This window comes from Equus quagga, chromosome 15, assembly GCF_021613505.1.
Source record: "Equus quagga isolate Etosha38 chromosome 15, UCLA_HA_Equagga_1.0, whole genome shotgun sequence".
Classification (NCBI taxonomy): Eukaryota; Metazoa; Chordata; class Mammalia; order Perissodactyla; family Equidae; genus Equus; species Equus quagga.
The window spans coordinates 26,826-42,983 of NC_060281.1; the positions used below are offsets into that span (position 1 = coordinate 26,826).

A 16,158-nucleotide genomic window follows, 5' to 3' on the forward strand; every position below is an offset into this window, starting at 1 on the left:
AATCTGCTTCTGTGCTTAAAAGCCTCTGTGCCTCCCTCCTGTTAGGATGGCTCCCACTCCCTCCTGGCCCAGCCTCTCCTCCCCACATCCTCCGGCCCCAGCAACACACAGACTTTCTCGTGCCACCTTTCCCTCTGGGTCTTGATGATTGCAGTTCCCTCTGCCTAAATGTACACCCCTTTAGTAACCTGGCTGTACCTGCACATCTGCCAGAGCTCTGCCTGGATGCCCCTTCCTCCAGAAGCCCTCCTAAAGGCCCCTCCCATACACCCTGGCTTCAGTCATTATGGTAATGCATCGGCACCTGGTTGACTCTTCGGGTATCCAACAGCCCCTCACAGCTCTAGGCAGGGATCCATCCTTCCTGTTAGTGTTTGTCCCTGTGCTGGAGCGGAGCAGAAGCTCGATGCTATTTTGTGAGTGCATGAACTGACCCCAGGGAGGAACTTTAAGGGTCCGTGGTCAGGCCTCTGTGTGGGTCGGGGAGGGAGAGGACGGGGAGCATTCCCTGTTCTCCTACTTCTCGGGCAGGTGTCTGTGAGCTCACCCAGAGGGGGGAGAGGGAGATCCAGCAGGGGCCCTGCCTCATGGGTGGTGGAAAACGCTCTTCCACCTCCGAGGGGCATCACTCCGAGTGACTCCTCAGCGTGCTGGTGAGGGGATGACTTCATGGTAAAAAAGCAAGGGCTTCCTGGGAAGGGGGTGAGGCAGGCAAGACTTTGGGAGTTGGGATCACACCCTCAAAAGAGAGAAAGAAGTGCTCCTCTCACATGATGCGCCGTGGAAGCAGGTGGTGCTCAGAAAAGAGAGGGTCTGGCCTGAGCAGAGGACAGGCAGTGGAGGCCACAGGCTGGGAAGCACTGAGGAGCCCAGTCACCTGCCAGTCGGAGAAGCCAGCATTTCCGTGGTGCTGACCATGTGCCCAGCACTGTCCCAAGTGCTCTGCAAATGTTAATCCACTTAATCCTCACCACAACCCCATGAGGTCGAGACTATTATCACCCTCACGTCACCAGTGAGGAAACGAGGCACAGAGAGGGGATGTGCCTTACTCGAGGTAGCACACAGGCTGCCGTGTTACGTTTTGGATCGCCTCTCCTGAGTAGCTCTAGGGAGGGCGGGGAGTCGGGGCAGAGTTAGCCGGCACTGCCAGGGCGAGGTTGGCTGCAGCTTCAACTAAAGAATTCTTTGAATTTCACCCCAGACCTGATCTGTTCATTTGAGTCTCTAGAAGGCCGGTTTGGCTCAGAAGTAAAGGGCTGTGCACAGCAGGTACGGCGATTACTGCACAGACAGGAGGAGCGGTGAGAACGCGGCACACTCAATGGCTTCTCCCCATTTCTCTTCACACAGTGGATGACCTCCCTGGGGTTGTTTTTGGGTGTCTTCACAAGAAGAGCAGGTTGTGCGGTATTCTGATTCATTTCTTGATGACTGACAGAAAACACAGTTGTATAAAACCAGCCGAGAGAGAACACTTGTTGTCGAGGGTCTGTGAAGAGTGGCCTTGATCCTGGACGTGGCAGTTCTGTGAAAGTTCTGGTGAGAGGCAGGTGGGCTTGCACCGGGTGCTCCAGCAGACCGTGCTCGCTCCCCACAGCACGTGCATGCTGCCTTCTGTGCTATCTGAGCGCTTGTCTTGCCAGTTTGGTACAGAAAACAAACACAAACATTTGTTTTCTATTTTTAAAAATTATTATTCTAAGACCCGTTTATAAATATAGAGTTGTACTGGATATGACTTTTAAAATTTTTTATTTAAAATAAATGAATATATATTAATTTTTGCATGAAATTCTGCCCAAGATTCACACTTACATAGTGTTTACACAATGCCGACTGCAAGCTTGAAGGTCGGCCAGCATCTCCAGACTCCCAAATGCTCAGGTGCTTGACACTGTGCGGCACATATCCAGATAACTGATGGGCTTATTTTAATTTGAAAATTTTGATATCGTGCCTGAGAAAATATTTTTCAAACAGTGATAGGAAAACTAACGACTTGCCGTGTGTTATGGGCTGAACTGTGTGCCTCCAAAATTCGTACTTTACAGCTGGACCCCCAGGACCTTAGAACATGACTGACTTTGGAGAGATGGCCTTTGAAGAGGTGATTTAGTCAAAAGGAGTCCCTTAGGGCAGGCCCTGATCCAGCCTGACTTGTGTCACTGTAAGAAGGGAAAATTTGCGCACAGACGTGTGCACAGAGGAAGGGCCCCAGGAGGAACCTTGATCCTGGGTGTCAAACCTCCAGACTGTAAGGAAATACATTTCTCTTGGTGAAGGCACCGAGTCTGTGGCGTTTTGCATGGCAGCCCTCGCAACAAATACACATAATACAACAAAAAGTGAGTGTACAGAATGTTCAAGAGTTGTCAGTTTGCTTGTCAATCTTTTTACTTCTCTGCTAATTAAATTAAAAACTAATTTCTGTGAATTAAAAGGAGGAAAAAAACTAAACATTGTGTTAATAAAATCATTAACAAGATCTAGAACTGTTGTTAAAAATAAGTACAGTCTTCCCTCCCAGAGAGGAGTTCGGAAGCGCATTTCCAGCAACTTTGAGCACTCCCACTAAATGATATTTTGAGAATAATCTGTGGTAATCCTGAGGAACTATACAAATGTAAGTATTCTTTTGCCTTCTACTATAAAAAATGACGTCATTCATTTAAAAAAAAAGTCTCAGAGTGTATTTGGGTGATAGAGTCCAGACAGGTAGAGAGTGGCCTTAACCCTCTCATTGCCTGAGAAACTAGAAAATGACAGACACTTAGGAAATGTTAATAACCAAAAATAAGAATCCCTACTTTGCACTTTGTGAATGTAATAATATTATTTTCCATGCTGTCACCCTTGCAATGGAATACATATTTCTACACATTTTAATTTTAATTTGACTCTTAGGGAAAACTATTGTTATTATAAAAGCTATTGAAAGACAAAAGGCACATTCAAGTACTTCTATTAAATACTCAAACCACCAAAAAATAGCAAGGGAAATGCCAGAACAAAGTGGCTACTTTAGAGATAATAGTTGGTTCACACTTGCAATCAGTAATATGCATGTGAAAAGTATCTCAGGTGATCTGTAAGGGATGGGCTTGTTTTGGCAAAAAGAATCCAGTCAACAGATGTCCAGTTTATGTATGTATTTAAACTCAGGCAAAGGAAACTTCTGCATAAGATTCAGGGACTCATATCTGCAAACTCCTTTTCAGAATTGCTGATTGTTTTGCTTGGTCTTTTAATCACATATGTTTAGAAATTAAGTACTATCATGAGTCCAAGATTTCAATTAACTTATTAACTATTGCGTGTAGCTGTTATGTTCTTACAGAATCCGACAATTTTAAATGGAACTTAGAAATGATAAAAGCAAAAATCTTCTAAGCAGAATGAGGATATGGGGGAGAAAACATCCCCTCAAGTGTCACAAGACAGCAGACAGAAAGCTTCCAAAATCACCAAAAGGAGAGACATGTAAATAATAAAGTTCTGTTAAAAACAAGGATCAAGAAAGAATTCTGAAAATCGAGGAAGTCTGCAAAGAACTTTACAGAAATCAATCAAGCGTGAAGAGGGAGTTTCAACAAAGCCTATCTGAGGCTGGGGCTGAAGTGCTTAGCCAGCAGAATAAACCTATTTTCTTTTTTTCTTGCAGCTCACAATTCGTTTTATAGGTTGTAAGGTTAAAGCAGAACGCTTCAGAAGGTCTTGGGAAGTGACACAAACTGGGCTAAGTATGACTTTTAGGGAACCTAATCTGCTCCCATTAGATAAGATTTTACCATCCTTGTTGCAAATCCAGCTGGTCTGCGGGTGAACTGCCCCACCTTCAACTTGGGGTGTTTGACCGGATACAACATGTAAAGAATTTCAAAATGACTTCCAGACCAACAATGTCCAATGGAACTTACTGCAGTGATGGAAATGTACTCCGTGTTCTCTGGCCACTAGCCACCTAGTGAGCATTTTAAATGTGGGTAGTGCCGCTGATGAACTGAACTTTAAATTTTATTTGATTTTAATTAATTCAAATTCAAACAGCTTCATGTGTCCAATGGCTCCGGTTTAGATCCCTTAAACCCTTTTAACTGAGACTACAGGCATCATTTACTACATGTCCTAAGATTTTCTAGGATTAAATATTACCCAAGCTGTCTAGGTTCCCCAGGAGAAGGTGATGATAAAATTGTCCAAACTGAGATACTGTGAGGAGGAGAGGGAGTGTTACTAACAGTGATGACAAGAGGATTATCTGGGACAGCCCAGGGCACATGGAAGGTATGGTGCCCTCACTCATAGGGACTCTTGCTGGAAGTTTCTGTTGGAAAGGAACGAGGCTTTACTTCACTTCTTTATGGTTGTTGTTACAGATAATGTTTAAGCACCTTCTGGAGTACACATTTTCATCATATCATGATTTTCTTTGCCCCTATAAACATTTACCAAAATCTTTACAACTCATTTCTGCTTTCCCAGCGACTCCCAACCATAAAGTAAAGCAATGTGTAACATGATGCTAAATGACGAACTGAAATAGAAGTGAATAATCAACCATACTGATATCTGAGTTTAGACAAGTGTCTCAATAGCTAAATTGTGTTGGATATTTTAAGCTTTCCTCTGGCTTTTTGGTAAGAGACAGAAAGAGCCAAAAAGATCAGAAATACTTCTTTGCAATACAGTCACTCAGCATTCCCTGGCAGATGCAAATTCTCCCAAAAGAATTAAACTGGGCAGGCTGAGCATGCAGAGTGCATTTAGTCCAGATCCTGAACTCGTGGGGAGTGGATTCTGGAGATATAAGCATAAATTGCTTTGGGTACTCAGCTCTCTGCCATCAGGAGAGGAAGCATATTAAGATCAGCTTTTAACAGTTACATCTTAACAGAATGGGAGCAACTCACTGCAGAGTCCTTCAGGTTTCCCATTTTCAGAGCTCAACTCGTTTCGAAATAATCTAGAAAGCTTTTTCTTGGACACAAAGTACAGAACATGATTGGAGCATCAAGTCAATAAAAGTAATTTTAACAATCCAGTTGCATCTGTACACTAAATGTCCTTCAAGCAACAAATACACATGACAAGATAGATTATCTCTCCGGCATGGCCTGGCTTTTCAAATCCCACTCACCTTTTGTAACATACTTCATGTTGAACACAGTAGAGTTTTGTATTAAGAAAAGATATTTCAGAATTTAATGGAGATGTGGATGAATAGGAAAAGAGAAAATAATTATTCCAGGAGATTTGCCTGCAGGGAAAAGAACTTAGCAACATAGTAATTCAAATAATGAGAGGTAGGTCTCTGAATCATTTTGTCAAAGGTTTTCCACCAACCTGATAGCTCGAATGACAGTTTTAAGTGGTGGGGTGAGGTCTTCCACTGACACATCACACTGGCATCCCTTCTCATCATAAGCATCATCAGTGCCAAGCGTCGTGTCAGCTGCAAGAGAAAATTGCATTAAATACCATCACTGCCAGCAATTTAAAATGTTGCTGCATTTGTCTCACAAAGGAACAGAAGGGACTCACCGAGTAAGCTTATAAATCAAGACATGTTTTCCCAATATTATTCTTTCTCCTTTTTCTACAGCTTCACCAATTTTATGTGGTTTGACATGAATGCCTTTCTGAGCTGTTTTCCTTGGGGAAGATGAAGCTGTTGACACACTGTCTTTCCAGTGGCGAGGATGGGTTTGTTTTGGTCCACCCATGCTTTTTCGCCAAGTCCTTTTGAAATGAACAGCCAGTGTTTAAATAACAGCTGTTTGGAGTTAGGGAAATAGTCTTTGGACCCTGAACTAACTGGCCTGTGTATATAGAGCTTGAAACCCACAACACTGACCCCATTAGCCCCATGCCCTGAACAAGTGAGTAAGCAATCAGACCCAAGAACACTGACTACTTCTCGGTCACAGGAGAGCGCTGTGTGAGATAATGCAGCCAAAGCTGAGAGTTTCAGATTGGATAAGAAAATCAGTTCCTCACAAACTGAACACATTAACTTTAGGGGTAATTGCAAAGTTTGGAAAAGGGGGCAGGATTACAACAAATACCAAATTAGGAAGAATTTATGAAGTTAATAAAGAACAAGTTCCTATCACGGCAGCTTTGTTTTCACCAATAAAATATTGAACATAGGTTAAAATTCATGAAGTAGAGGATGGGTTAAATAAACATTGGTAGGTTTATATAATGGGGTATTAGAAAACTTTTAAAAATGATGTTGAAGACTAATGACTGGAAAAATGTCACAATATATTATTAAAGAAAAATAATCTATGTATCTATCTGGGATTTTATTCCTTTTGTTTGGCTATATTTTCTAAAATCTCTACATGAACATATCTCAACCTGGAATAAAATAAGTAAAGTAATAAATGCCCTTGGGAGAGGTGAGGGACACTGAAGGGCGGACACTGCTCTCTGCTGCCTGTGCTCTGCTCGGTGCTCATCCGCTAAGTCACAAAAGGGGCAGTTTGCGTGGGCTGACCTGCTTGGATTCAAACTCCCAAAAGGCTGTTGGAGGTCCACTCACTGGAGTAGTGATTGTATGTGGAAAGTAGTAAGAGTGCCATTTAATTAAGCTGGTGTTTGCCATGTGTTTACTCGGTTCGCTGTGTGCTGGGCGGGGAAGTGACAGTGGAGGTGGAGAGGACGGAATACATGTAGATGGGTCTACACAGCTCTTCTTCATGGTCCCGCTGGCCTTCTTGCCCTCGAGCCTTGTATGACAGAACCACCACCTCACAGTCTGGTAATAATAGCAACCACTCACTGAAACTCATGCCAGGCACTCAGGTGAAGCTTCTGCATGTCTCAGTTTTCTGACTTATAGCAACTCTACAAGTTGGTGGTGATATTAGGCCTGGTTTTCAGACACAGAAATTGAGGCTCAGAGAAGGTAAGTACATTATCTAGGGCCCAAAGGTGGTAAGCGGAGCGAGTAAGTTGCAGAGCATGTTGTTAAAATCCAGTTCCCTGAGGCTCCAAAGGCCTGGCCCTTACATTGCATTACCCAGTGTCAGGATGCATTCAGGGTTCAACAGTGGGTTAGGTGGTGGCATGCTGCGTTTTCAGGAGAGGGCAGGGGAACAGCTCACCACGTGTGCTGCCTGATGGCTGCAGCCCGTCCCTGCTGGGTACATTCAACTTCTCTCCAGAGATGTCTGCCATAATTTAAATGAGAGTACACGGATTAACTCTCGTTTGACAGTTGGTTCTGACTCAGTGTTGACCTAGAGGGAAGCTGGCCCATTTGCTTTATTGACCACCCAAACAACACAGTCCTTTCAGAGCACAGACATCATGCCCAAGGGGAGACGACATTCTCCCAGGAGCTGCTCACAATTTCTTCTTCTGATTTGATCTCAATCTGCTCTGAGTTGGTGTAGCAGGTTGAATAGTGTGCCCCCAAATTCATGTCCACTTAGAACATCAGAATATGCCTTTATTTGGAATAAGGGTCTTTGCATATGTAATTAAGGTAAGATTCCATTTGATATCCTACTGGATTACGGTGGGCCCTGAATCCAAGGAAAGTGTCCTTATAAGACAGAAAAGGAGAGGACATAGGAATACAGAGGAGATGGAAGCAGTAACTGGAGCGACGGTCTACAAGTCAAGAACATCACGAATTGCTGGCCACCACTAGCAGCTGAGAGAGGCAGGGGATGGTTTCTCCCTCGGAGCCTCCAAAAGGAGCCAACCCTGGCAGCACCCTGATTTCCAGCTTCCGGCCTCTTGAACTGTAACAGAATAAATTTCTGTTGTTTCAAGCCACCCAGTTTGTGGTACTTTGTTAAGCATTCCTAGGAAACTAATTCAATTGGGAAAACTTCTTCATGGTTTCCAGTTCTTCACTAGGGCACAATAACGATGATGATAATAATAGTAATAAGTGCATTTCAGGGAAATGTAATTATGTGCCATGAACTTTAATTAATTGCTACAAACCCCATGAAGTGTGTATTATTATTACCCCCTATTTTATGGATTATGAAAGTGAGGCATAGAAAGCTAAGAAGCCCATCCAAGGACACATGGGGAGTAAGCGACAGAACCACAATTTAAACCCAGGCAGTTGGGTTCTGGAGCTGCACCATTAAACCCTGACTCCCTCCAGACTTGCCTCTCTTGCCTCTCTCTTTGCATCTGAATTCCCTTCTCCTGTAGTGGACTTTCCTAACCATGGCTGAGCACCTGGCTATCTTGATCTCAAGTGAAGTGACCCCCCAACATCGAGAGAGAATCCCATTCGGAGCAGTGTGGTTACCATGGACATGGGCTGAGCCGGTCCATACCCCAAAGGAGACCTGAAAATACACACACCCTGGAACCATGAGGAGGGAGATGAGGGGCTCACATACAGAGCCAAGGCCACTGGCTGTGGTTATGGAGCCCTGTGAGATATCCAGATGTTAGCTCCTCAAAGGAAATATCAAGTAATGTGCTTTATTAGGATTCCCAGGACAGAATGTACAAGAGTGTTTTATGCTGCCCTTCAAAGTAGAAGCGTATGACTGCTTTCTCCCATCTGAGCTCTGAGGAGAGGCACTTCTGACATGGCCTATCTTGTGCCTCAGAAAACCAGGGCGCCCAGGAGAGGTCGAAGGAAGGCAGACCCTGCAACGCCCTGTCAGTGACTCACCTACTTGAAAATACAGCATTGCCAACCATAGCAAAGTGATGTGGGTCTGGACACTTGAACAGCATAGAAGACAGGGGCCTTTCACGGTGAAGTCAACGGAAAGCTGCTCCAGCGGGTGTTTGCCGGCATAATAAGCACGAAAGTAAAGACAGTGAAACTACAGTGCTCACATTGGCTTTAAGTGGAACCAGGACAGCTTCCTCCCAGCTTCCCCGTCCTGCACCCTGGTGAGGGCTCTCATCTACCCCCTCTCTTTAGGAACAGGGTTGGGCAGAGGACGGGAGTTCAGTCACTAGGCGAGTTACATCCAAATGCATCTTACTGAGGAATTTTATTATGCCACTTACAACTTGATTGTTCAAGGCATAAATTAAATTCTCAGTCCTTCAAAAAAATTTTTTTGTAGGTTTAGTCAGAGCAAATGAGTAGAAAATACATCTTTTCTGGCATGTGTTGAAGCAAGGGCTGAGTTGGAGAATTCTTCTCCTTATTTCAAAGCCAGGAAAGTAGGGAAAAAATGTAATCTTCCGTTTCATAAGTATCTTGAGATGTCAGTGTTCTTTCTAGTGAGGTTAATATCACATTAAATGTCTTCCCCATGATCCCTAGAGGCTGAAAACCCTCCGTGAATCCTAAGGCACCTGAATGGAGCTAAATTTTGCACCAAAGCTGGCTCGTTGCTCTCTAACCACACGTCTGGATCTCTGCCCTGGTGTTTTGGGAGATGTGGGTTATGAGAACACAAGCTTATGTGAGCACCGATCTGTGCAAAACCTAGTCACAAATGGCAAAATGCCAATGGAATGAGGTGCTCCTGGAAGTCCTGCTCCCTGTGGGCAATCCTCCCAGGGAAGGTGGGCCCACTCCTGAGCTGGGCTGCAGAAACAGAAGTTTAAGATACAGCTCCTTGTCTCCCCAAGCCCTCTTCTGTTTCCTGTTAATCAGTAGTAAGCAATATTTGTTTTCAAATTCTTTGGTCTCATACATTTTGGACAATCTATTTCATAATTTTTGGAAAGGACCACATGGACCTTAGATGATAAAGAGAGGGGAGGAAAGGGGGCCTTCTGGAAAATTCTGCTATGTCCAAAGACTGATTTCTGCTCCCACTATGGAATTTTGCCATCAGGATGCAGATGTGTGTGAGGAAAGGACTGGCCGTTTCTAGTGCTTCCTCTTGGTTACCTCTTCTTACAGATTAGATTCCTTTTCACTTTTATTTATTTATTTATTTATTTTGGCAAGAAAGATAGGCCCTGAGCTAACATCTGTGCCAGTCTTCCTCTATCTTGTGTGTGAGATGCTGCCACAGCACGGCTTGATGAGCGTGTGTAGGTCCATGCCCAGGATCCAGGCCTGTGAACTCCTCACACTTGAAGTTAACCACTATGCCGCCCGGCCAGCCCCCTTGAACATTCCTTGATGAAGTGACTACAGTGGTTTTCAGCCTTGGCTGCACATTAGAATCACCCGGGGAGTTTTAAAAAATCTCAAAACCCAGCAAGCCCTCAAGACCAATACCATCAGGAAACAGCAGCCTGGAACCAGGCATCAGAGCTTTTTTGAAAGCTCCCCAGAGGAACCCAGGGCAGAGCCAGTAAGTGGAAAAATGACGTCTCCTGGCTCCTTTCAGCCCGAGCTGTGGAGTGTGTCTGACCCACCACGCTTGGCGTTGGGCTAGTCCTCTGTGCTCCCGGGGCATCCCTGGTACATTTTGCACAGGAACAATTTGAGACGATGTAGGTGCTTCACAAGACAATCAGAAAAAACAAAAAAAACATTAAAAATTTCCTGGACAAATTGGTGATCTAGGAACAAGATTTCATCACCTTTTTATGCAACTTGAAGGCCTCAGCTCACAAACCCAGTCATCGCCCTCCCTCCTGAAGCCGGCTCATCTCAGGCTGTGGGTGTACAGTTCTCTCTGAAAAGAGTCACTGCTGTTCTTGAACATGCTCACAGACCAAAATGAGGTCCAATGGTCAAATCCCAGCAGAAAACCTTTGTTCTGTCTGTGCAGGAATGATAGCGCCCTGATGTTTGTGTCAGTAGAAGGAATTATAATGGAGACAGCTGAGAGCTTTGATCATGAAGACAGAAAATGTTACTACTGAAATAACTAAATTATGATGCAAAGATAAACGCTTGACTAGGAAAAACTGAAGGATATAAAATGGCTTAATATTTATAACAAAAACTTATTTGAATGGATCACAATCCAAAATATAAATGTACAAATAAGTCAGTCAGGAGAAACCACCAGTAGCAAAAAGTGACAGAAAACTATTCAACTATACTAGAGATAAAAAAATAAAAACTAAAATTATGTGAACACATGGACTTATTTAATTAGCAAAAGAATAATAACTACTACTAACAAATTTGAGGTTCATCTGGTACACTTTGACATTGTTAGTTAAAATGTAAATTGGAACCAAATTTTATAACAATAAAAAAAAATTTATGATCAGTAAAATTATAATTTTACACCAGAAAATTATTAAAAATAGTGTTTATTGCATTGTTGCCTATTGTAGAGAAACAGTTAAATAAATTCCAGTGTCCCAAAGTAGGAAATTGTAAATCATAGTAAATCATAGTATTTGACCATGATGGAGTACTACACAGCTAGAAAAAAGATAATTATTAATTGTATATAATAATATAAAAGTATTTTTAAATATTCAGTAAACTTGAAATATGAAACAAAATACTTATGTTGATTCTAACTATGTACAATGATATAATAAAAGAAAATGTAAAAATGAAATTAGTTGTGCTAGGGCATGAGATTATAAGTGACTTGTATTACTTTTAAAATTTCTTAAGGAATTTAAAGATGTTTCTCATCACAAAAATAATATCTGCTTTCTGAAATAGAGTATTTGAAAAATAGAAAAACAGAATGAAGAAAAAAAGAGTCTCCTCAAGTTCCAGAACTTAAAGAAAACCACTATCATAATATGTTTCTTATGGTTAAAGTGTGAGGGCTAGAAGTTCACAATACATTTTAATCTTGGGAATTTAAAATAAGGGTGTAGAGATTCTATTCCATCATGCTGTGGAAAACACACATTAAAATGGCCACTATTAGTGGTGGTAATAACTAACTTATCACATCCTGTCACAATTCTAATCTATTTTCAAAGGGTTCCTTCCTTCTACTGCTGGTTGTATTTCAATGACCTCCCTGCTGTCATTTCCCAGCACCTGGAATGTCACCCTGAAACTGGAGGCTCCGTCTGAGCCAAGTGCTGGTCCAGAGGCAATTCCTCCAGCCCAGCCAGAAGTCAGATGGCTCTTGGGCCTGATGGAGCCGCGCAACTGCATTTCACCAGGTCCTCGGCCAGGGCCTTTCCCTCTGTTCCATTCCACACAGATGGAAGGTGGAGCATCTCTGGTTGCCATGTGAGGGACCTTCATTCTGACGGCTCCGAAGCCCCCTTCAGCCTCATCCTGGAGTCTTTCCACCTCTGCTCTCGCTGCTCTGCTGCCAACAGTTTTTCGAGGCACCACTTGAGCATCATCACCCCCGGGCACTCTCCCACGGGGTGCTGACTACACGCCCCCAACCCTGCCAACCCCTCTCCTGTCCTTTCCTTTTTTTTTTTTGGCTGGCAATCTCTGGGTGCTGAATTTGCAGTGGACAGATTATAATATGTATAGGGTGCCACAAAAGCAAGGGGCACCAGAACATGGAGAGACCGTCAGAATGTTTAGAACAAACCGTTTAAATTTCAGCATGCATACAACTTTTGTGCCATTTGAAAACTAGAAGTTTATTTGACAGTCTAGCAATTACTGTTATTTTGAATTATCCAAGCAAAGATGGCGAGGTGTGGAGGGCAGCACAACAGAGCTGACAGCCCTAGGACCGGCTCTGCCATCACAAGCCCATCACGAGTCTGCCGCCTGGATGAAGGTGGAGACAGACTCGGCCCCGTCTCCCCGTCTGTGGACACATCTCCTACGACTGTTACTGTGTAGTTTGTCTCCAAGCCCCTTTACAATCTGGACAGTGAGCTCTGTGAGGCAGAGACCGGTCTGTTCATGCTGGAACGCTGCTGGGACAAAGAGGACACTCAGCGCACCTGTGCTGCAAGAGGCGAAAGTGCCCGGCACCGTGACAGCCATTCCTTTGACCGCAATAATGTCTGGATGTAGGGTTTCTGAAACACATGCACTCTGCGACTGGGTGGACAGCCCTTCACTGTATTCTTGATCACTTGATGAGTCATCTCCTGAAGTTAAGTGATGAGGGTCTTCACTGGAGAATTTGTCCACTGAGAGGTCATGGTGGCCCCAGTTTCTCAACTTTGTGTTCAGAGACAGCAGATTCAGGCCTTTGCCTGGAGCACTTTGTGACATGGAGTCATGGGCCCTTTATTTTATTAATGATAGCTGAAATTTATTCAGTCCTTGTATGGGAGGTGGTTTACAAATAGGAACTGTAATTTAAAATGTAATACTCCCAGAGTGGAAACCTGATGCTCATTTTATAGATGAAGAAACTGCAGCTAGGCAAGGTTAAATGGCCCGCCCGAGATTTGGGGTTATCAAGGGCAGAGCAATCCTTTTAAAACTGAGCGCATGTCTTTCTGCTTGCAACTCTCCGGCAGCTCCCCATTTCCTCCAGAGAGAAAGCCCAAGATTTTGCAAGACCTACACGTCCCTGTATGTCTGCTCCTTCCCCCACTTCCTGTCACTCTTCTCCCTCCAGGCCCCCTTCTCTGACTCCAGGTCTCCTAGTTGTCCTAGAAGGAGCCAGGCACCCTCTCCTTAGGCTCCCTTCAGGGAACGTTCCTCTCTGGCAGCCTTGAGGCTCCTTCACTGCTTCGAGTCTCTGTCCAATAGCAGTTTTCCAAGAAAACCACCTGGACCACTCTATTTAGGGTTACATACATCCTCCTCCACCAATCTTATCTCTTACCCTGCTCTCCTTTTTCTTTTTTCCGAAGGACTTGTCATCTTGGAACATACTGAACAACTGACTTGTTTGTGTTCATTGCTTTATCTTCCCCACTAGGCTGCGAGCTCCACAAAGACCAGGATCTTGTTCTCTGTTGTGTCTCAAGCACCTAGAATGGTGTGCTAAGCTTTTCTGAGGGAACCAATCAGGGTGAGAGGGGCCCCACTCCACTCTCTCTGTGCATCTTATGATTATGTGGGGGAGGGGAAATTTCCCTCCTTCCCCTCTTGGTTCTAATGGCTGGTCAACTAATTAAAATGAAATAAGGTAGACTAACAGGAGAAAATCAAATTTAATACATGTGCACAGAGAATTCACATAAGCATGAAGAATTCCAAAGACCATCAGGTACAATGAGACATAAGTGTCATCCTAAACTAAGGAAAAGGAAGTAGAGGTCTGGGACATTGAAGAGAGGGAAAGCAATTTGCAGGAGGATGAAGAGAGCTCTTCTGCAGTGAACAAGAGTTTGCTGGGCTGCACGCTGGGCCACAGCAGGGCCTCCATCAAACAGGCCTCATGGGTCCCCCCGTCACACTCCTGCTGTCTATGATCCTTCCTGGAACAGGCCGCCGTCTTCACGTTCTTTAGGCAGTTTAGGGGAAGTTCACAACTTCTTCCTGAGCCTTCCGGGCCTTGACTGTTTCACTGTTTTCAGCTGGAAGCGATCGTGTGCCTGAGAGCACCTCTTGGGGAAACTTGCTCCCAAGCCCTGCAGTCACAAAGCGTAACTCACTGGCTCACATCTACATTTGGGCCTTATTGCTTCTTCTTGTACTGTGGCTTTTTTTTTTTTTTTTGGTGATCTTTCATGACTAGGTATAATTCAAGATCCTACCATGAAAAACAATCCAATTTTGCTCATAATATTTAATTTTTATAGGATTTTAAAATAAGATTTTCCCCCAGCGGCCCATAAAAATATTTCAGAAGCAAAGGAAGTTTAAAGTAAAAGAATGAATAACTTCTACAGTAGACCTCAAGAAATATTTGTTGAACAAATATTGGATGCTGCACTTTGACTTTTAGGTTGAGATGGAAGCCTGTAGGTCCACTTTAAATTCTTGGATTTATAAGTTTATAATTGGATAGCAGAATTTTAACGTTAGTACAAAAACCAAGAGGACTCTGTGTCTTTCTCTCTAGCTGTCTGTGTCGTTCATGGCAGCATAATAAGGCAATCCAGACTGTTGCGCGAGCAGAAACGGAACCGTATCGCACTGATGCACTGGAACTTCACAGGCCACTGTCAGATGTTTTGCTCCCTTGTGCTTTTCCAAACGTGACCTTTATCCCAGCACACTATACTGCTGGCACCTTAGGGACAAATTGTGAACTCTCAGTCACATGACCATTGTTTACTCAATTCTGAATCTCAGGAGATTTGAAGTATGTAGATTATAAGTGAGTTCTTGTTAAGAATTAGCAAATTATTTCTTTGAACTCTCATGAAAATAAAAGATAATGCTACAAGGAAATTTTTGATGCATCTGTGAACATATCCTATTAAATTTTTTAGGCTATAGAATTAAAATTATACAGTATTTGAAAATACTTCTGAATAATAGGCAAAAACTTGTTTTTATTGAAAAAGTCTAAGTATGCATAACTGCAACATATAGTGCTTTCAGAATAAAATATCTTCTTGAGTTTTTTAGCTTTAAAAGTTTTAGTTTTTAAAACAATATTCTAGTTAAAGAGCTAATTTTAATATTTTGAGCAGGTAATTATATTTTCTTGTATATTTTTACCAAGGTAGATGCAATGTGTATAGCAAACGTAGTTAGCACACTTGAAGATTACAGATTGATAGAGATTGCATAACTTAGCTGTGCTTGCTGTTTATTTTATTTTTTGGTCTCATGACATTCTTGACATAGAACAGAAAATTTGGGACCCAGAGTAAATAGTCCTAGTACTTAAAACAGAAATGAAGAGATAATTCAAATACATTATCAGAGGAACTACAGCTTACCTTTTTTCTCTAGAAAGAGTTAGATCTAGAATTCCCTGTAAATACCACATTCTGACAGAATGGCCCTGTATCCCTTCACAATTCCCTCAGCTCCACAGGAGACCTTCACAGAGAAGAGAAAATATGGCAGCATTTGACTGGACTTGACTACTTTGTTGTTGGCAAGGTCTAGCAGCAGTTTTCAATTTTTTTTATTCCATCGATAATAAGAAATATATTTAATATTACAACACAGCACACACACACATAATTAAGACAAATGTTTCTTTCTGGGTTAAGATGGTAGATTGAACATACACATCTAATCTTGATCCTTCTGAAAGACCACTAAAACTATAGTGATGAGACACTTTTTAAGAAGACATAAGCCCATTAAAGGATAGAACAGGAGAGGAGGCAGCAACAACATAATTGGGGAAGTGGGAAAGCAGAGGGACAAGTTAGATAACTGATCCGGATGCAGACACTGGGGAAAGCTGAGAAATGACCAAATTTACACTTCAGAAAACTCAAAAGCTCAGTAATTGGCAGCAGACCTGCCTCAGGGCATCA

General features: G+C 43.0%; 1 protein-coding gene across 7 annotated transcripts in view; it reads right to left on the bottom strand.

The window, feature by feature from the left end:
• The window catches only part of KCNQ5 (potassium voltage-gated channel subfamily Q member 5), a 469,780-nt gene that overhangs the window by 18,838 nt on the left and 434,784 nt on the right, over positions 1-16,158 (bottom strand). For 4 of the 7 annotated variants that reach the window (XM_046641229.1, XM_046641227.1, XM_046641226.1 and 1 more), the window contains 2 exons: positions 7,116-7,181; positions 5,347-5,455 (listed from right to left, as the gene is read on the bottom strand). In XM_046641229.1, the coding sequence (XP_046497185.1) occupies positions 5,347-5,455; positions 7,116-7,181 (175 nt within the window). The remainder of the gene's footprint in view (positions 1-5,346; positions 5,456-7,115; positions 7,182-16,158) is intronic. The other 3 variants (XM_046641231.1, XM_046641230.1, XM_046641228.1) reach the window with 1 other exon arrangement.